The sequence below is a fragment of the Elephas maximus genome, chromosome 11 (assembly GCF_024166365.1).
Source record: "Elephas maximus indicus isolate mEleMax1 chromosome 11, mEleMax1 primary haplotype, whole genome shotgun sequence".
Classification (NCBI taxonomy): domain Eukaryota; kingdom Metazoa; phylum Chordata; class Mammalia; order Proboscidea; family Elephantidae; genus Elephas; species Elephas maximus.
This window is the reverse complement of record NC_064829.1, coordinates 107,473,518-107,489,040: the sequence shown is the minus strand read 5'-3', so window position 1 is coordinate 107,489,040 and position 15,523 is coordinate 107,473,518. Positions and strand designations below refer to the sequence as shown.

General features: G+C 40.9%; 1 protein-coding gene across 1 annotated transcript; it reads right to left on the bottom strand.

Annotated features, from left to right (window-relative positions):
* Positions 1-247: 247 nt before the first annotated feature.
* On the bottom strand, positions 248-10,841 carry LOC126086290 (vomeronasal type-1 receptor 4-like). The gene is made up of 3 exons (XM_049902443.1): positions 10,831-10,841; positions 8,217-9,108; positions 248-361 (listed from the first exon to the last, which is right to left on the bottom strand). The coding sequence occupies exons 1-3, from the start codon at positions 10,839-10,841 to the stop codon at positions 248-250; spliced, it is 1,017 nt and encodes a 338-aa protein (XP_049758400.1).
* Between the last annotated feature and the right edge of the window lie 4,682 nt (positions 10,842-15,523).

Sequence of the window (15,523 nt, the reverse complement as noted above, 5' to 3'; positions counted from 1 at the left end):
GCACCCTGCTCCATGGCTACTGGACACACTCAAGCCTGAGTGGCAGAGGGCAGGGTGCTCAGGAACTACTCCATCACCAGCAGCTCCAGCATCTTTCTTTGGTGAGCACCTTAAGGCACAGCCAGGAGCAACACAGGGTGCGAGTAGGCTCTGTGCCTCCAGGGAGTGGGTGTATTGCTCAGGTGGAATTGGCACCATGGAGAGTCCAGGGCCAAGCCCTTCCTAGTTGTCAGATACTCCTGCTTTACTAGCTGGCCCCCAGAACCTGCTGGGGGGACGGGATCTCCATGGGGGCTGGAGTGTTGGCTGGTGAGTCCATGAAGGCTGCAACATGGGCCTGAGAGGGAGAGAAGGGTGGCACCTGTTGGGGGAAAGGTCAGCATGATCACTCTAGAAACAACCACTGCTGTTCATCATGGAAGAGAGGAGGGTTGGTGGTTAAGTGAACGAGGTCTGGAAAGGCAGACTAAGAACCCACTGAAGTGTGTTATTTGCTGATATTATCTTTCTCAGATGTTTCACTCACAGATGTTAGATGTTATCACCCACTGTTCAAAACACTGACATATAGCAGGCTATGTCAATAATAATGAAAACTCAAAAAAAAAAATGAGATATTTCACTTAAGTCAGAACTGGCTTATGATGGTCGTCAAAAAGAACCAATAGTAAGTAGGGGACTACCTGTATCATGTGTGTATATGTACAACCCAAACTTGCTGCCACTGAGTTGATTTTGACTCATAGCGACCCTATACTCTCCCACAGGGTTTCCAGGGAGTGGCTGGTGGATTTGAACTGCTAATATATATATGAACTGCTCATATATATATATGAGCCCTGGTAGCACTGTGGTTAAGAGCTCGGCTATTAATCAAATGTCAGCAATTCGAAACCACCAGCTGCTCCTTGGAAACCCCGTGGTGCAGTTCCGCTGTGTTCTGTAGGGTCCCTATGAGTCGGAATAAACTCGACGGCAACATTTTAAAATATATATAAAAAATGCATGTGTATATACATATATAAAGTATATGTATATATAAAAAAAGTATATACAGAACAGGTATATATATGTATGTGTACACAATACAGGTATGTATATATATGTGTGTGTGTATCAATGAGATGGATTGATACAGTGGCTGCAGCAATTGTGAGGGTGGTGCAGAATGGGACACTGTTTCATTCTGTCATACATAGGGTAGCTACGGGTCAAAACCAACTCAAGGACACCTAGCAACAGCAACAATATGTGTGTATACACACACACACATATTCCAAGATGGTGCAAACAGTTTGTGCTTAACTACCAACCTAAAGATTTGTGGTTCAAACTCACCCAGTGGCACCTCAGAAGAAAGGCCTAGTGCTCTGCTTCCATAAATATCAAATATTCTCTTATTTGTTTGGATTGCACTAAAGGAAAGGCTGAGAAGGCTCTCTCACTATCCAGATCCGGATGGGTTTACATATACATGTGAGGCATAGATTTGGAGAGCAAACTGACTAAATAAAAATGGGAAAGAATGTGAAATGTTGGAGCAGGGAGGTTACCTGGGAGAGAGCAGAGAGTGACCAGTGGGGTGAGACACTGTATGTGAGGAGGTGAGAGAGGTGAGAGGCCTCATGGGCAGAGCAACCTAGAAAGAAATTTGGGAAAGAAACATTACTCTAAGAGTTTATTATTTTCTGTGGGTGTCCCGTCTCTCACCTGTGTCAACTTACAGTGTCTTTAACAAAGGCCACATGGTACACCGAGGGTTTTTATTTCTTAAACTGGATTCTTTGTGAAATAACAAAGGGAAGACTGAGTTCTATGATTGGGTTAGTATGAGGCAGAGATAGATTTTGCAGGGATGTCTACATTGAGTAAAATGGGGTCCTGAGTGTGTTGATTCCTGAGAGTTAGAAGAAAATCCTGGGAAAATGTCAAACTTTCAAGGCCTTGAAAATTATGGGGGTCAGATCTGAGGTTTCTAAGAAGGTAAGGACAGACACAGCTTATATTTGGGTTATGTGTGGAACAACATACCTAGAATAACTAGTTAATTCCAAAATATATTTAAGATGGGATGAGAGGGTGGAGGTGGAAATAGAGAGGCCCAGAGAGGAATGGAGGATCAAGCTGGGCCAGGATGTGTGGTACTATCAGTTAGACCAGAAGGTACAGGAGGGGCCATGGGTCATTCTCCTTTTTATTTCTTCTCCCAACCTTAAGAAGCCTTTGTGTCCATCAGTACATGAATGGATTAACAGATTGTGGTCCTTACTCTCAACAGAATACTCAACCATAAAGAGAAATGAAGTCCTGACGCATGCCACACATGGATGACACTTGAAAATATTATGCTGAGCAAAATAAGTCAATCACAAAGGGCAATACTGTATGATCTCACTTAAATGAAATAAGGGAGCACCTAGACAATAAAGATTATTATTGGTTACCAGGCGTGGAAGTGAGGGAGAAAGTTGAATTTTTGCTCAGGCGGCATTAAGTTTATGTTAATGGTGGTAGCAATGGTTTGGAAAAGGATAGGGAGACACAAGAATATAATCAATTTTACTGAATTGTACAGCAATTGAAAAACCCTATGGAGCACAGTTCTACTCTGACACACATTGGGTCACCGTCAGTCAGAGTCCACCTGATGGCAATCTTTTATTTATTTAGTTGTTTGTTTGTTTTTGAGGAGCTAGGCACATGCTGATAGTGAGGAACATCTTTCTAACATTCTGTGTGACTCTAAGGAGGAAAGGGACTTTCCTGGTGGGTACTGAGTGCCTTGTCCTTAGAGAAGTTTTTGCAGAATCTAGATGGCATCTTGGCAGGGCCGTTATAGAGGGAAATTGGACTGTCAAATAAGAGATTATATTGGAAAACCAGCTTCTCACTGAGAATCTAGACTTTGATGCATACTTACTTCCAACAGCCACTAAATTAAATGTTTTCTCTCCCTTGATATTAGAGGGAAGCTCTCCTTCTGTGTCCCTGTTCCTGTACCAGGGTGTTCTATACAGTGATTGTACCAAAATGAAGGAATTACATCACAAATGCTGGTGTGCCAATACTGGCAGTATGACTGTGACTGCTGCTGGGTGTTTTGTGCTGGGTAAAGTAATGGAAAGGGTGATGGGGTGGCCATGGGTGGTGATCATAGGGTCTGATGCCTTTCAGTCTCTATTGATCCCCAACACTGTCATCATCTTTGTGTCATCACCGGGAACCTCTTCAAAGCTCTCTATTAGAGGAGAGGTTTGGGTGGATCAGATGAACGGATGAGACGTTTGAAGAAAGTCATTGATTGCAGAGTAGATATGGATTGCTGTCTAAGCGAAAGGCTGATTAGGATAGCAACTCTTCTTTCAATTTAATAGAATTTATTTTATACACAGAGTACATACACCAATTCAATTATTTCTGTGTGCGCAATTCAGTGACATTGGTTAGGTTCTTTGAGTCATACAACAATTGTCACCCTCCTTTGCCAAGTTGTCCCCCCCAAAAAAGTGACCTCACTGGACAGGTACTCTTATGTGTCTTACCTCTCTCTTTTTTTTCTTAATTTTTATTTTCATGAAAATATACACCGCATAATATACACCCATTCTTCAATTTCTACATGTACAGGTTATTGATATTTGTTACATTCTTCAAGTTACGTCATCATTCTTCCATATCTATCATATTGTTTCACCACTATTGACTTAGATTCACTACCCCCTAAACTTCTCATTATGCTTTAGAGTTACTGTTGACAATTTGATCTCATATAGATAATCTTTAAGACAGAGCAATGCTCATGGAGTACACTCTTTACTAATTTAGCTGAAGAGTTGTTTACTTTAAAGACGACTTCAGGCGATGCTTTTGGTTCATGGTTTGAAGATTTTCTCAGAGCGATAGATTTAGGGGTACCTCCAATTTTAATAGGTTGAATATGTCTAGATTTAATATGAATTTGAAGTTCTGTTCCATACTTTTTCCCCTTTTGATCAAGATTCATCTATGAATTCCTTGATAAAAATGCTCAGTATTGGTAGCCTGGCACCATCCAGTTCTTCTGGTCTCATGGCTAATGATGCGTCTTATCTCTTAAATGTTTTATCTCTATCAATTCAGTGCCCAGCACCAAACCAAAACCAAACCTGTTGCTGTCAAGTCAATTCCGGTACATGGTGGCCTCATGTAGTATAGAGTACAATAAGTTCCATAGTGTTTTCTTGGGTATAATCTTTACAGAAGCATATTTCTGGGCCTTTCTTCCACTGTGAGACATATAAAAGGTACCTAGAGAATGCTTAAGAAGCCTTGGTAGCTCAGTGATTAACCCCTTGGCTGCTAACCAAAAGGTCAGCGGTCAAATCTACCAGCTGCTCTGAGTGAGAAATATGTGGCATTCTACTTCTATAAGGATTATAGTCTAGAATAATCTTTGGGGCAATTCTCCTCTCTACTATAGGGTAGGTGTGAGTCAGAATTGTCTCAGTGGCAACAGATTGTTGTTAGGTGCCATCGACTCAGTTCCGTCTCATTGTGACCCTACACACAACAGAACGAAACACTGCCCGGTCCTGCGCCATCCTTACAATTGTATTATGCTTGAGCTCATTGCTCCAGCTACTGTGTCAACCCACCTCGTTGAGGGTCTTCATCTTTTCCGCTGACCCTGTGCTCTGTCAAACATGATGCCCTTCTCCAGGGACTGATCCCTCCTGACAATATGTCCAAAGTATGGAAGATGCAGTCTTGCCATCCTTGCTTCCAAGGAACATCCTGGTTGTACTTCCTCCAAGACACATCTGTTCATTCTTTTGGCAGTCCATGGTATATTCAATATTGTTCGCCAACACCACAATTCAAAGGCGTCAGTTCTTCTTGGGTCTTTCTTATTCATTGTCCAGCTTTCACATACATATGATGCAATTGAAAATACCATGGCTTGGGTCAGGCGCACCTTAGTCTTCAAGGTGACATCTTTGCTCTTTGACACTTTAAAGATGTCCTTTGCAGCAGATTTACCCAATGCAACGCATCTTTTGGTTTCTTGACTGTTGCTTGCATGGCTGTTGATTGTGGATCCAAGTAAAATGAAATCCTTGACAACTTCAATCTTTTCTCCGCTTATCATGATGTTGCTCATTGGTCCAGTTCTGAGGATTTTTGTTTTCTTTATGTTGAGGTGCAAGCCATACTAAAGGCTGTGGTCTTTGATTTTCATTAGTAAGTGCTTCAAGTCCTTTTCACTTTCAGCAAGCAAGGTTGTGTCATCTGCATAACACAGGTTGTTAATGAGTCTTCCTCCAATCCTGATGCCCCATTCTTCTTCACATAGTCTAGCTTTTTGGATTATTTGCTCAGCATACAGATTGAATAGGTATGGTGAAAGAATACAAACCTGATGCACACCTTTCCTGACTTTAAACCAATCAGTATCCCCTTGTTCTGGCCGAACAGCTGCCTCTTGATCTATGGAAAGGTTCCTCATGAGCAGATTAAGTGTTCTGGAATTACCATTCTTTGCAATGTTATCCATAATTTGTTATGATCCACATAGTCGAATGCCTTTGCATATTCAATAAAACACAGGTAAACATTCTTTTGGTGTTCTCTGCTTTCAGCCAGGACCCATCTGACATCAGCAATGACACCCCTGGTTCCATGTCCTCTTCTGAAACGGGCCTGAATTTCTGGCAGTTCCCTGCTGATATACTGCTTCAGCCATTTTTGAATGATCTTCAGCAAAATTTTGCTTGCATGTAATATTAATGATATTGTGGCAACAGGTATCAAGTCTCAACCCTACCCACATCTTGTTAGTACTTCTGCTAAAATCTTGTTGCTTTTGGGTAAGCATCAATATGTTTGGTCTTCCTCATCATGTTACCCTACCCCTTCCATCTTCTTTTGGCAGCAGTCTTTATGGAAGCAGAATGACAGGAGTTTCTTCCATGGCACCCATTGGTGGGTTCAAACCACCAACATTTAGGTTACCAGTTGAGCTAAAACCATTTGCAGCACCCACTTGAATTGTACTTCCCCACAGTATGCACAAGGAATACATCTTTGCTGAGGGTATATCTTTAGCAAAAAGATATCAGGATTAGTGGTAGTTATGGTGATGAGGCAGGACTCAGTCTACAAGATAGGTTGTGTCTTAAGCCAATCTCTTTTGAGATATAAAAGAAAGAAGCGAGCAGAGACACTTGGGGACCTCACACCACTGAAAAACTAGAACCAGGAGAATAGGGCATTCCTTGGACCTGGTGTTCCTGTGCCGAGAAGCTATTTGACCAGGGTAGTTTGATGACAAGGACCTTCCCCGAGAGCTGACAGAAAGAGAAAGCCTTCCCCTGGAGCTGGCACTCTGAATTCAGACTTCTAGCCTCCTAGACTGTCAGAGAATAAATTTCCTTTGTTAAAGCCAAAAAATATATATATTTATTTTTCAGTATCAAAATAAACTATCAATCAAAAAGAAAACAAAACACACATAAACGCATACACACACAGTTGCCCATTATGCTGAGTGAAATAAGTCGGTCACAAAAGGATGCACATTGTATGATCTCAATTATATGAACTGTCTAGAATATGTAAGACTATAGAGATCAAAATATATTGGTGGTAACCAGCGGTAGTTAGTAGGAATGGGGAAAGAAAGACACACTGCTTAGGGGACTCTGAACTTCTGTTAAAGGAGATGGAAAAATATGGGTGTGGTCCATGGTGATGTTTGAACAACACGATGAACGTATGTAATGTCACTCAACTGTGCATGTGAAGATGGCTGAAATGGCCAGTGTTTTGTTACCCATCAATTTAGCACAATAAAAAAAAAAGCTACTAAAAAAAATACAGATAAAGTCAATACAATCTATCGACTTTTTAAAAATTCAAAGAAAAGTTCATACAGCATAATTTATTTTATATAAAATACATAAGAATTGAAAATGATCTAAATTGTAAGCTTGAGAATAGTGGTTATCCTAGAGAGTATTGACTGGGATGGGCTAAAAGGATGAAAATTTAATGTATCTTTAATATTTTAAAATACATATTTAATATATATTTGAACATTCTAAATGCATACCAGAATTTATTTTTTTTAGGTGAAGCAAAGTTGAATAACTTTATAATATTTTCCTTATATTCTCAAGGTAGTTAAAGGTATTAAATACCTTGACACTGTGATCAGTTTTTAAAGAATGCTGTAATTTCTAGGTTAAAATCCAAGAGAAAATTAATATTCAACCTCCTTAGAAAAGGGTAAAAAGTAGAACTATTTTTAAAATATCCCAGAGGGAGATAGAAAAAAAATAATAAAATAAAGCAAATACTCTGAAGATCACAAAACTAAGTCAATAAATCCAATCCCAAATATAACCTTTATAACAAACTCAAATACTGCTTGACTATATTCATTTGGATACATTTTTCAAGCAATACAATATAGCTAAATAGGAAAGATTAAACTAGAAAAATGAAAAATTTATCCTGTACATTTTAACCAACTGATCAGATTGCATCATGGATTGAATCGTGTCCCCCAAAAATATGTGTCAACTTGGCTAGTCCACGATTTCCAGTATCGTGTGACTTTCCACCATTTTGGCATCTGATATGATTTTCCTACGTGATGTAAATCCTACTTTCATGAGGTTAATGAGGTGGGATTAGTGACACTTATATTGAAGAGGCAAGATCTGACCTACAAGAGTAGTTTGTGTCTTAAAACAATCTGTTTGGAGATATAAAAGAGAGAATTGAGTAGGGAGACATGGGGACCTCATACCACCAAGAAAATATTGCCAGGAGAAGTGTCCGGGGTCCCTGCGCCAAGAAGCTTCTAGGCCTGGTGAATAATGAGGACACCCCCACAGAGCATGGAGAGAGAAAGCCTTCCTTTGGAGCTGGCACACTGAATTTGGACCTCTAGCTTCCTAAAGTGTGAGAGAATCAATTCTTTTGTTAAAGCCAACCACTTGTGGTATTTCTATTATAGCAGCATTAGATAATTAAGACAGCTAGCGCAGCGATATAAATGCCAGATAAAACCAACTTTAGGGGTAAAACAGTTTATTATTGTTGTAATTAGTGGAGTTTTTACATTTTTTCACTGTGCAATTCTGTGTGGTGAATAAACATACAACCAAACCTTATGCAGAAACATACAATTAGGTATTTCTGATAAGACGAGAGAGTTTTGTCTTCCTTACCCAGGCAAAGCAGAGCCTGAAAACACTGGAATCACGGCTCATGAGGATAAAGGGGCTGACAGTTGGGAAACAGGCAGCAGTTAATGCACCTGTGTTGACCAGCCACCAACTGGTATGATCATAAAAAACAGATGCAAACACTTGAAAAATGGAGGAGAGCGTATAAAAAGATACAAAGGTGCTTACCAGGACAACAATGGTTTGGGTGGCTCTGGTCTCAGGGGAGGATCTGGGGTAGATCTTGTTCCTATGAATGTGTTGGACCCGTTGCTTATGTCTGTACAGGATGAAAACCATGGAGCCAGTGGACCAGAGGATGAGTCCCAAAGACACAATATCAGGGAATAACAACAATGCTGCGTGCAGTGAGCCTGTATTTTTACCAAAAAATACAGCAGAATAATATATGAAATCTTTTTTCTTTGTGATGTTTTTGTTGCTCCATTTGCTAATGATATTCATAGGAACAGTGATATTTACCAGCATGTGCAGAATCCAGCACAGGAATATGGAGCCTTCCATGGATTTGGGAGCTTTCATCTTAAGCTCTGCCCACCTGGAGTTCCTGGGGCTGATGGTGATGGCCTGAAAGATACTCAAGAGACAGGTGCTGCTAATGGACACTCCCCTGCCCACTCTGTGAACATAGAAAACAAACTTGCATCCGGAATCATTGAGGAAACCTTTCCAACCGAAAGCAACCATGACCCCTGGGATTCCTCTAGACAGAATGACCATGGAGTTGGCAACAGTCAGGTGCCTGAGAATCAAGTCTGTGGACCTTAACCTGCACCCAGTGAAGTAAAGAACGATGTAATGGTAAAGCAGAGAGAAATTCCCCAAGATACCAATTAGAGTCTGTGATAAGAAAATCATTCCTATTGTCAAATCCCTGGAGGACATTTTCTCAGTTCCCAGTGACTGATGTTTGTCTTCAGAACCAGAGGATCCTGCATGAGAAGATAAGACATGAGCCACGTGTATCATGTCAACTGAAATCCACTATTCTCCACCCACCATTAATTTCCACTTAGGAACATTGACTTAGTGTTTTTTCTTTCCTTAAGAGGAAATCTTTAAAAAGCACTTTGAATGTATGCTATGAAGACCATACCTGTGGCAATTTCTTTATTCTACAACAGACAATGAGGCAGGCACTACCATCACATTCGTTATAAAGAAAAAGAGAACTTAAGCATAAAGAGGTTAAGTAATCTGTCTAAATTCACATACTGGTTTGGGGAAGATTGGGGACTTGAATCTGGCTGAGCTGGTTGCAAAGATAGCACATATGACTAGCATTCTGTACCAACCAAGCAGGGAAAATGGCATGGTGGTGAAGGCATCTAACCTCCTCTAACCTCGAGAAGGGGAGAATCACCACCAGCATCAGCCCAAGGCTGATTCTTATGAGGAGTACATCAGACATACCATCTCTCTACAACCTTTTTACCAATACTGACACCTGCCATCCCTCCCAGAGCAGTCTATACTTCTCTATTAGGTTCTATAATTTGTTGCAATGACCACTCAGAAATACTCACTATTATGGGGTTTATTAGGGAAGCTACAGGATTGAAACTGAGGATCAGGATCATGGAGCGTGTAGGCAAAGCCTCCCTTCTTCAATGCAGCACTTCTCCTTCAACTCTGCTCTGCCCCCTCAGAACAGGCTCTTTTGGGCCCTAAGCCTCTGACTTGGCCTTTGCCCTATTCAAGCAAGTATTACAAAGCTCTTTTCTCTCTGCTGATAAGTGCCTGCAGGCACCCAACCAGGTCAACAAACTTCCTGCCAGAGGATGCCCAACTTTCTCACTCTTGGGCTGTAACATCCTCTGTAGCCACCTAACTTGGTAGGCCAGGGAGCCCACAGCAGCATCTTGTATCAGTCTGCTGGGTTTGCTCCTATTATTTTCTCTGCCACCAAATTCTGCTGTGATGACTGTGCTTCTCCCGATCTCCACTGTTACAGTTCTCTTTGTATCAGGGGTGCAAGAGTTTCTCAGCAGTAGAACTCCAGGTCCAAAAGGCATGCCCTGCTTTGGTTCATCTTCTTAGATGGTAGTGAGGTCCCCCACAGCCTGTGGAAACGGATCCCTTTAAACCTAGCCTGGTGGCAAAATGGGCCAATCCTCTATGAGGGTTACATAAAACTTATTTTTGTTAGCCACCCCACAAGGGTTTATGAACCTTATTTGCACTAGCAACAGGCTGTCCAATCCCTTTGGGGGTCACATTTTATTTACATAGTCCCACCCAATCACTGTGGGAGTTACAAGACCATGGTGACAAAGGCCATATAAAAGTAATTCATTGCACCTCACCAAACTACTTAGCTGTGTTCTTCCAATAATCCTGCTCTGTATTTAGTTTTGGATTGACACCTTGTCATTTTATGTTACATTGGTGATATTTTATCTTATAATGTTGGTTGTAGCAAATATTTATTGCTGTGTAAAAATGTATTCCATGGGCCAATAAACCTGTTGCCATTGAGTTGATTCTAACTCGTAGTGACCCTATAGGACAGAGTAGAACTGCCCCCAGAGAGTTTCTAAGAAGCAGCTGCTGGATTCAAACTGGCAACCTTTTGGTTAGTAGCAGAGCTCTTAACCACTGCACCATGAGGGCCCTAGCCCACAGGCCAATATCAATCACAAGTAAAGCTTTCAATATGTTAATAAAGTACAGATTCACTGACAGAAGAAGAATACTGCAGGAACTCACCTCATGAACAGGTTGGATTTAGTGAATCCAAGATTGCCACGGTATTAGGATGGCCACAGAGTGACACATTTCCTTTCATGCTAGGAACAACATACATTGGCACCTATGGCAGAATTATTGAACTATCTTATATCATGCCCTAAACTATTGAACATGAAACATTAATAAGTGGTAAAATAGGGCTGAGTGGAAAACAAATCATTCACTTCATATATTCATCAATTAATGAAGACAAATAAAGTAAAAAGTATTAGCAGTGAGGCAAGAATGGTGAAAGATATTGACAAATAAGACATGTAGAAAATGAAATCTATAAAGCATGCCACTTTATGCATTGTATACATTTAAATACTTAATTTTTGTTTGATATTAGAATATTTTTCAACCAGAGAAAAATGCAAAAGATACACTTGAGCTTGGCAGTTGCTGTGAGAAAAGCATTATTATCAAGTTCCCTTTTCCTTAAATGCTGCTTTCCTGACTTCCGGAGAGAAAATTGTCTCCCCATATTCAACAGATGATGGATGTTTCCAGGAGAGACATAATTACTATCTCCATTAATGCATCATACACCAGAATTAGGGAAAACATCTCTATTATAGAAAAATTAATTCAGATACTCTATTTCTGCAAAGGATTCAATGATTCACACAGATTCATGATACTGTCTGTGTATTACAAGTTTATAGGTTTTACAGGCACACCTCTAGTAATCCTGAAAGTGTTTATGATTCCTTTATAGTAAGCTGAATGTCAGACTGATTCAGAACTACAGGCTTTAAGCACTTTCAAAACCCGTTTCATGATGATTAGGATTAAACACCAAAAATCACTATTCTTGAGGATGACATAAATGACACTAGGAGCCTTCAGGGATTGGGGCAGGGCCCATGGCCCCATCTCTCTGTTCTCATTCAAATCAAGGTCAGGACTTAGTCCTGCTTCCTCTGTGACATGAACCAGTTTTGCACACAGAACATTTCCTTATTTCAATAAAATCACTTACCCACACCCTGATACGCCTCCTTCCCTCATAGACTCTGCATCTCAGACTGAAATAGAAAATATTCATCTGACTCCTTCCTGCTGCCAAGACTGTAGGCTCAGTGTGATGTTCACAACATCCAGGGAAAGTGTCTGAGGTAGGCAGCCAGACCCTGAGGTCCTGGTATTTGATTCTGTGTCCTCTCCTCCTCACAGAACTGAAATTAACGTTTCACCTATGGTGGCATTAATGATGCAGCCTTAGAGAGTTGACTACGTCTCTGGAAAATGTTTCCCCAGTTGCTAATTAACAAAAGAAATTAACGTTTTCTAGTAAATATCTCCAAAGAGACCACAGAAGTGACTGGGAGAGGCTCTTTCTTGTCCAGGATCCTGGAGACGGACAGGGTCTCCCATGAAGGGAGCAGGAAATGCTGAAGTCTGACACGTGGGGCACGTGAGTCTGTCTGGATTCTCTGCTCCCCTGAGAAGTTCTTCTACCCCAAATCTTTTCTCATCTTCGGCCCATGAGCTGCATTATCATATAAGTTATGAATGGAAAATGGAATCAAACAAAATACTTAATGATTTTTAAGGAGATACAAGCAAAAGAAGAACGTGATGCCTGTAATTTGCATGAGAATCAATGAATTCATTCACACAAGTCAATGCCAATGAAAATGTATGTTTTGTAAGAAAATATGCTTTGCCATTATTGACTCCTCCTGCAGTGTTAGGAGGTTTAATTTGAACAGTATCCATGAAAGAATGTTCATAGGCCCTTTACAAGTAAAATCTCCAGGATTGGATGCTTAAACTGGCAGAGCCTACATTTGCTTTAAATGTCAAGTATGGACTCCTGGTATCACAATGTTTAAACAGTTAGTTGTTAACTAAAAGTTTGATGGTTCAAACCCACTCAGCGGTTCTGTGGGAGACAGACTGAATGATTGCTTCTGTGAGCATTACAGCTAATAAACTCTGTGGGGCCTGTCTACTCTGTCATGTCATTTCACTATCTCTCAGAGTCATCTGGACAGCACCCAACAACAACTAAACAATGCTAGGTAATCCAGTGTTACTTACTTAATTCAAAAGCATCAAATGGTTACTACAGTCCTCTACAAGTATATATATTCAATATATATGCTGAATTGCCAGTAAGAACACTGGTTCCTAGTTTATTTAACTTTACTGTGGTTAAACTATAGGTAACAAAACATATGCCATCTCGAAAATTTCCACTTGTACAATTGAGTAAAATTGATTCTGTTCTTGATACTGTGAAACCATTCTCAGTATCATTTTCTAAATCCTTCCAACTTTATTATAATGAACTCAGTGACCCCTGAGCAAAAATTCCGCTTTTCCCCATCTTTCCACCACTGGTAACTGCTAATAATCTTTGGTTACTACATACTAGGTTATTTCATATAAGTGATATCATACAGTATTTGCGCTTCATAACTGACATTTATCTTAGCGTAATGTTTTCAAGGTTCATCCGTGTTGTGACATTCATCAAGACTTCATTTCTCTTTATGGCTGAGTAACATTCCATCGTGTGATAGAAACAATACCAGAAATCACATAATTAAGTTTTGCAAGACCAACGACTTCTTCATTGAGAATACCTTTTCTTCACCAACATAAACGGCAACTCTACACATGGACATCACCTGATGGAATACACTGGAATCAAATTGACTAAGTCTGTGAAAAGAGACAATGGAAAATCTCAGGCATAAAGGGTCCACAGTCAGAACAAGGCCAAGGGACGACTGTGGATCAGACCATCAATTGCTCATATGCAAGTTCAAGTTGAAAGTGAAGAAAATTAGAACAGGTCCACAAAAGCCAATGTATGAGCTTGAGTATATCCCACCTGAATTTAAAGACCATCTCGAGAATAGATTTGGCCCTTTGAACACTAAAGACCAAAGACTAGACAAGTTGTGGAATGACATCAAAGACATCACACATGAAGAAATCAAGATGTCTTTAAAAGACAGGAGAGAAAGAAAAGACCAAACTGGATGTCAGAAGAGACTAAAATGTGCCCATGAATGTTGAGCAGCTAAATCAAAAGAAAAAAAATGATGAAGTAAAAGAGCTGAACAGAAGATTTCAAAGGGCAGTTTGACAAGACAAAGTAAAGTATTATGACAATGTGTCCAAAGACCTAGAGATAGAAAACCAAAAGTGAAGACTACTACTGGCATTTCTCAAGCTGAAAGAACCAAAGAAAAAATTCAAGTCTTGAGTTGCAGTACCGAAGGTTTCTACTGGCAAAATATTAAACAACTCAGAAAACATCACAAGAAAATGGAAGACAGGAGGGGCCAAGACGGAAGATTAGTCAGACGCTTCTTGTGGTCCCTCTTACAACAAAGACCAGATAAAACAAACAAAATCAATTATATATGACAAACTAGGAGCCCTGAACACCAAAAGCAAAGCTGAGGAATCAGACTGAGTGGCAAGGGGAGTGAGAAATGGTTCGGAAGCAGAGATGAGTTGCCAGACCAGACCCCAAGGGCTGATTCCACTGCTGTGAGTGCGGTGAGGCAAGCAAAGGAGTTTGGGAGAAGCTTTACGCATTGGGGGAGACTGAACAGTGGAGAGTCTGCTCAACTCTACAGAACAAGCAAGAAGTGGCCCACAATCAGCAAAGGATAAGTACCTGCATCTAACCTACAGTGATCCAAAAATATCCTTTCAGGAAAAACCTCTCACCCACTTACCTGCTCCCTTCCCACTCTGTACTAGGTCCCAACAGGCTACATCCCCTGAGCTGAAAGAAAGACCCTGCACTTGCTCTGAGCCATTCTCCTGGCCTTGGAGAGGGAACGAATTAACAAACAGGGAAAAATAACTTGCCAATTCCCCTAAGCTGGGAACCCAGGTCAGAAAAAGCTCCTTTGCCTAGGCACATGCATAAGAGTTCCACAGACTTTGAATGTCTTTCACACCAGCATAGACCTGTGTGGACTCTTTTCAACAGCGTAGGCCCTCATTACAGCAGTACAACTAACTTCGAACTGTTTCAGCTACATAGTAGAGAGGCAAGTTTGTGACGTTTGACACCACTCTGCCTATTATCCAGGGTCCTCACCTATCCACATCGGGGGCCTGATGACTGGTTGCTCCACCCATGCCACCTAGCTACCGGTGACAGGGGTCCAGGAATAAGTGGTGCCTTCCAATCCTTACAGCCAACAGTATTGGGTGCCCATAGTCCAGCTGCAAAACCCACATACCTGTGCTATCTAGGGAACAGGGACACTCTTTTCTTATGGACACTTAGGGGTGGTTGTCAGCCCCCCACCTTGCTCAGCTCATGATCCCCTACTGCAGCCAGATACCTGTGCCTACACCAATGACCCCCACTTGTCTAGGACTTTAGGTGATAGCCTGCATCACACATTTGATGACTGACTATTTGGACAGCCGAGCTGAATCCATACAAAAACAGTGAAAGGAGTCCTGGGCTCACATACATGGTAACAGCTCTAACCACCTGGTGACAGGACATTAGAGCTTCGAAGGCACCAATAATCAATTTAGTTCCCTCCAGCAGCCTATGTAGGCATATC

Bases quoted from the DNA above. Each gene is read 5' to 3' on its own strand.
- LOC126086290 (XM_049902443.1), bottom strand. The intron at 362-8,216 runs GTAAGGAAGACA...TTCCCCCAACAG, and splicing joins TCAGGCTCTGCTTTGCCTGG to GTGCCACCCTTCTCTCCCTC.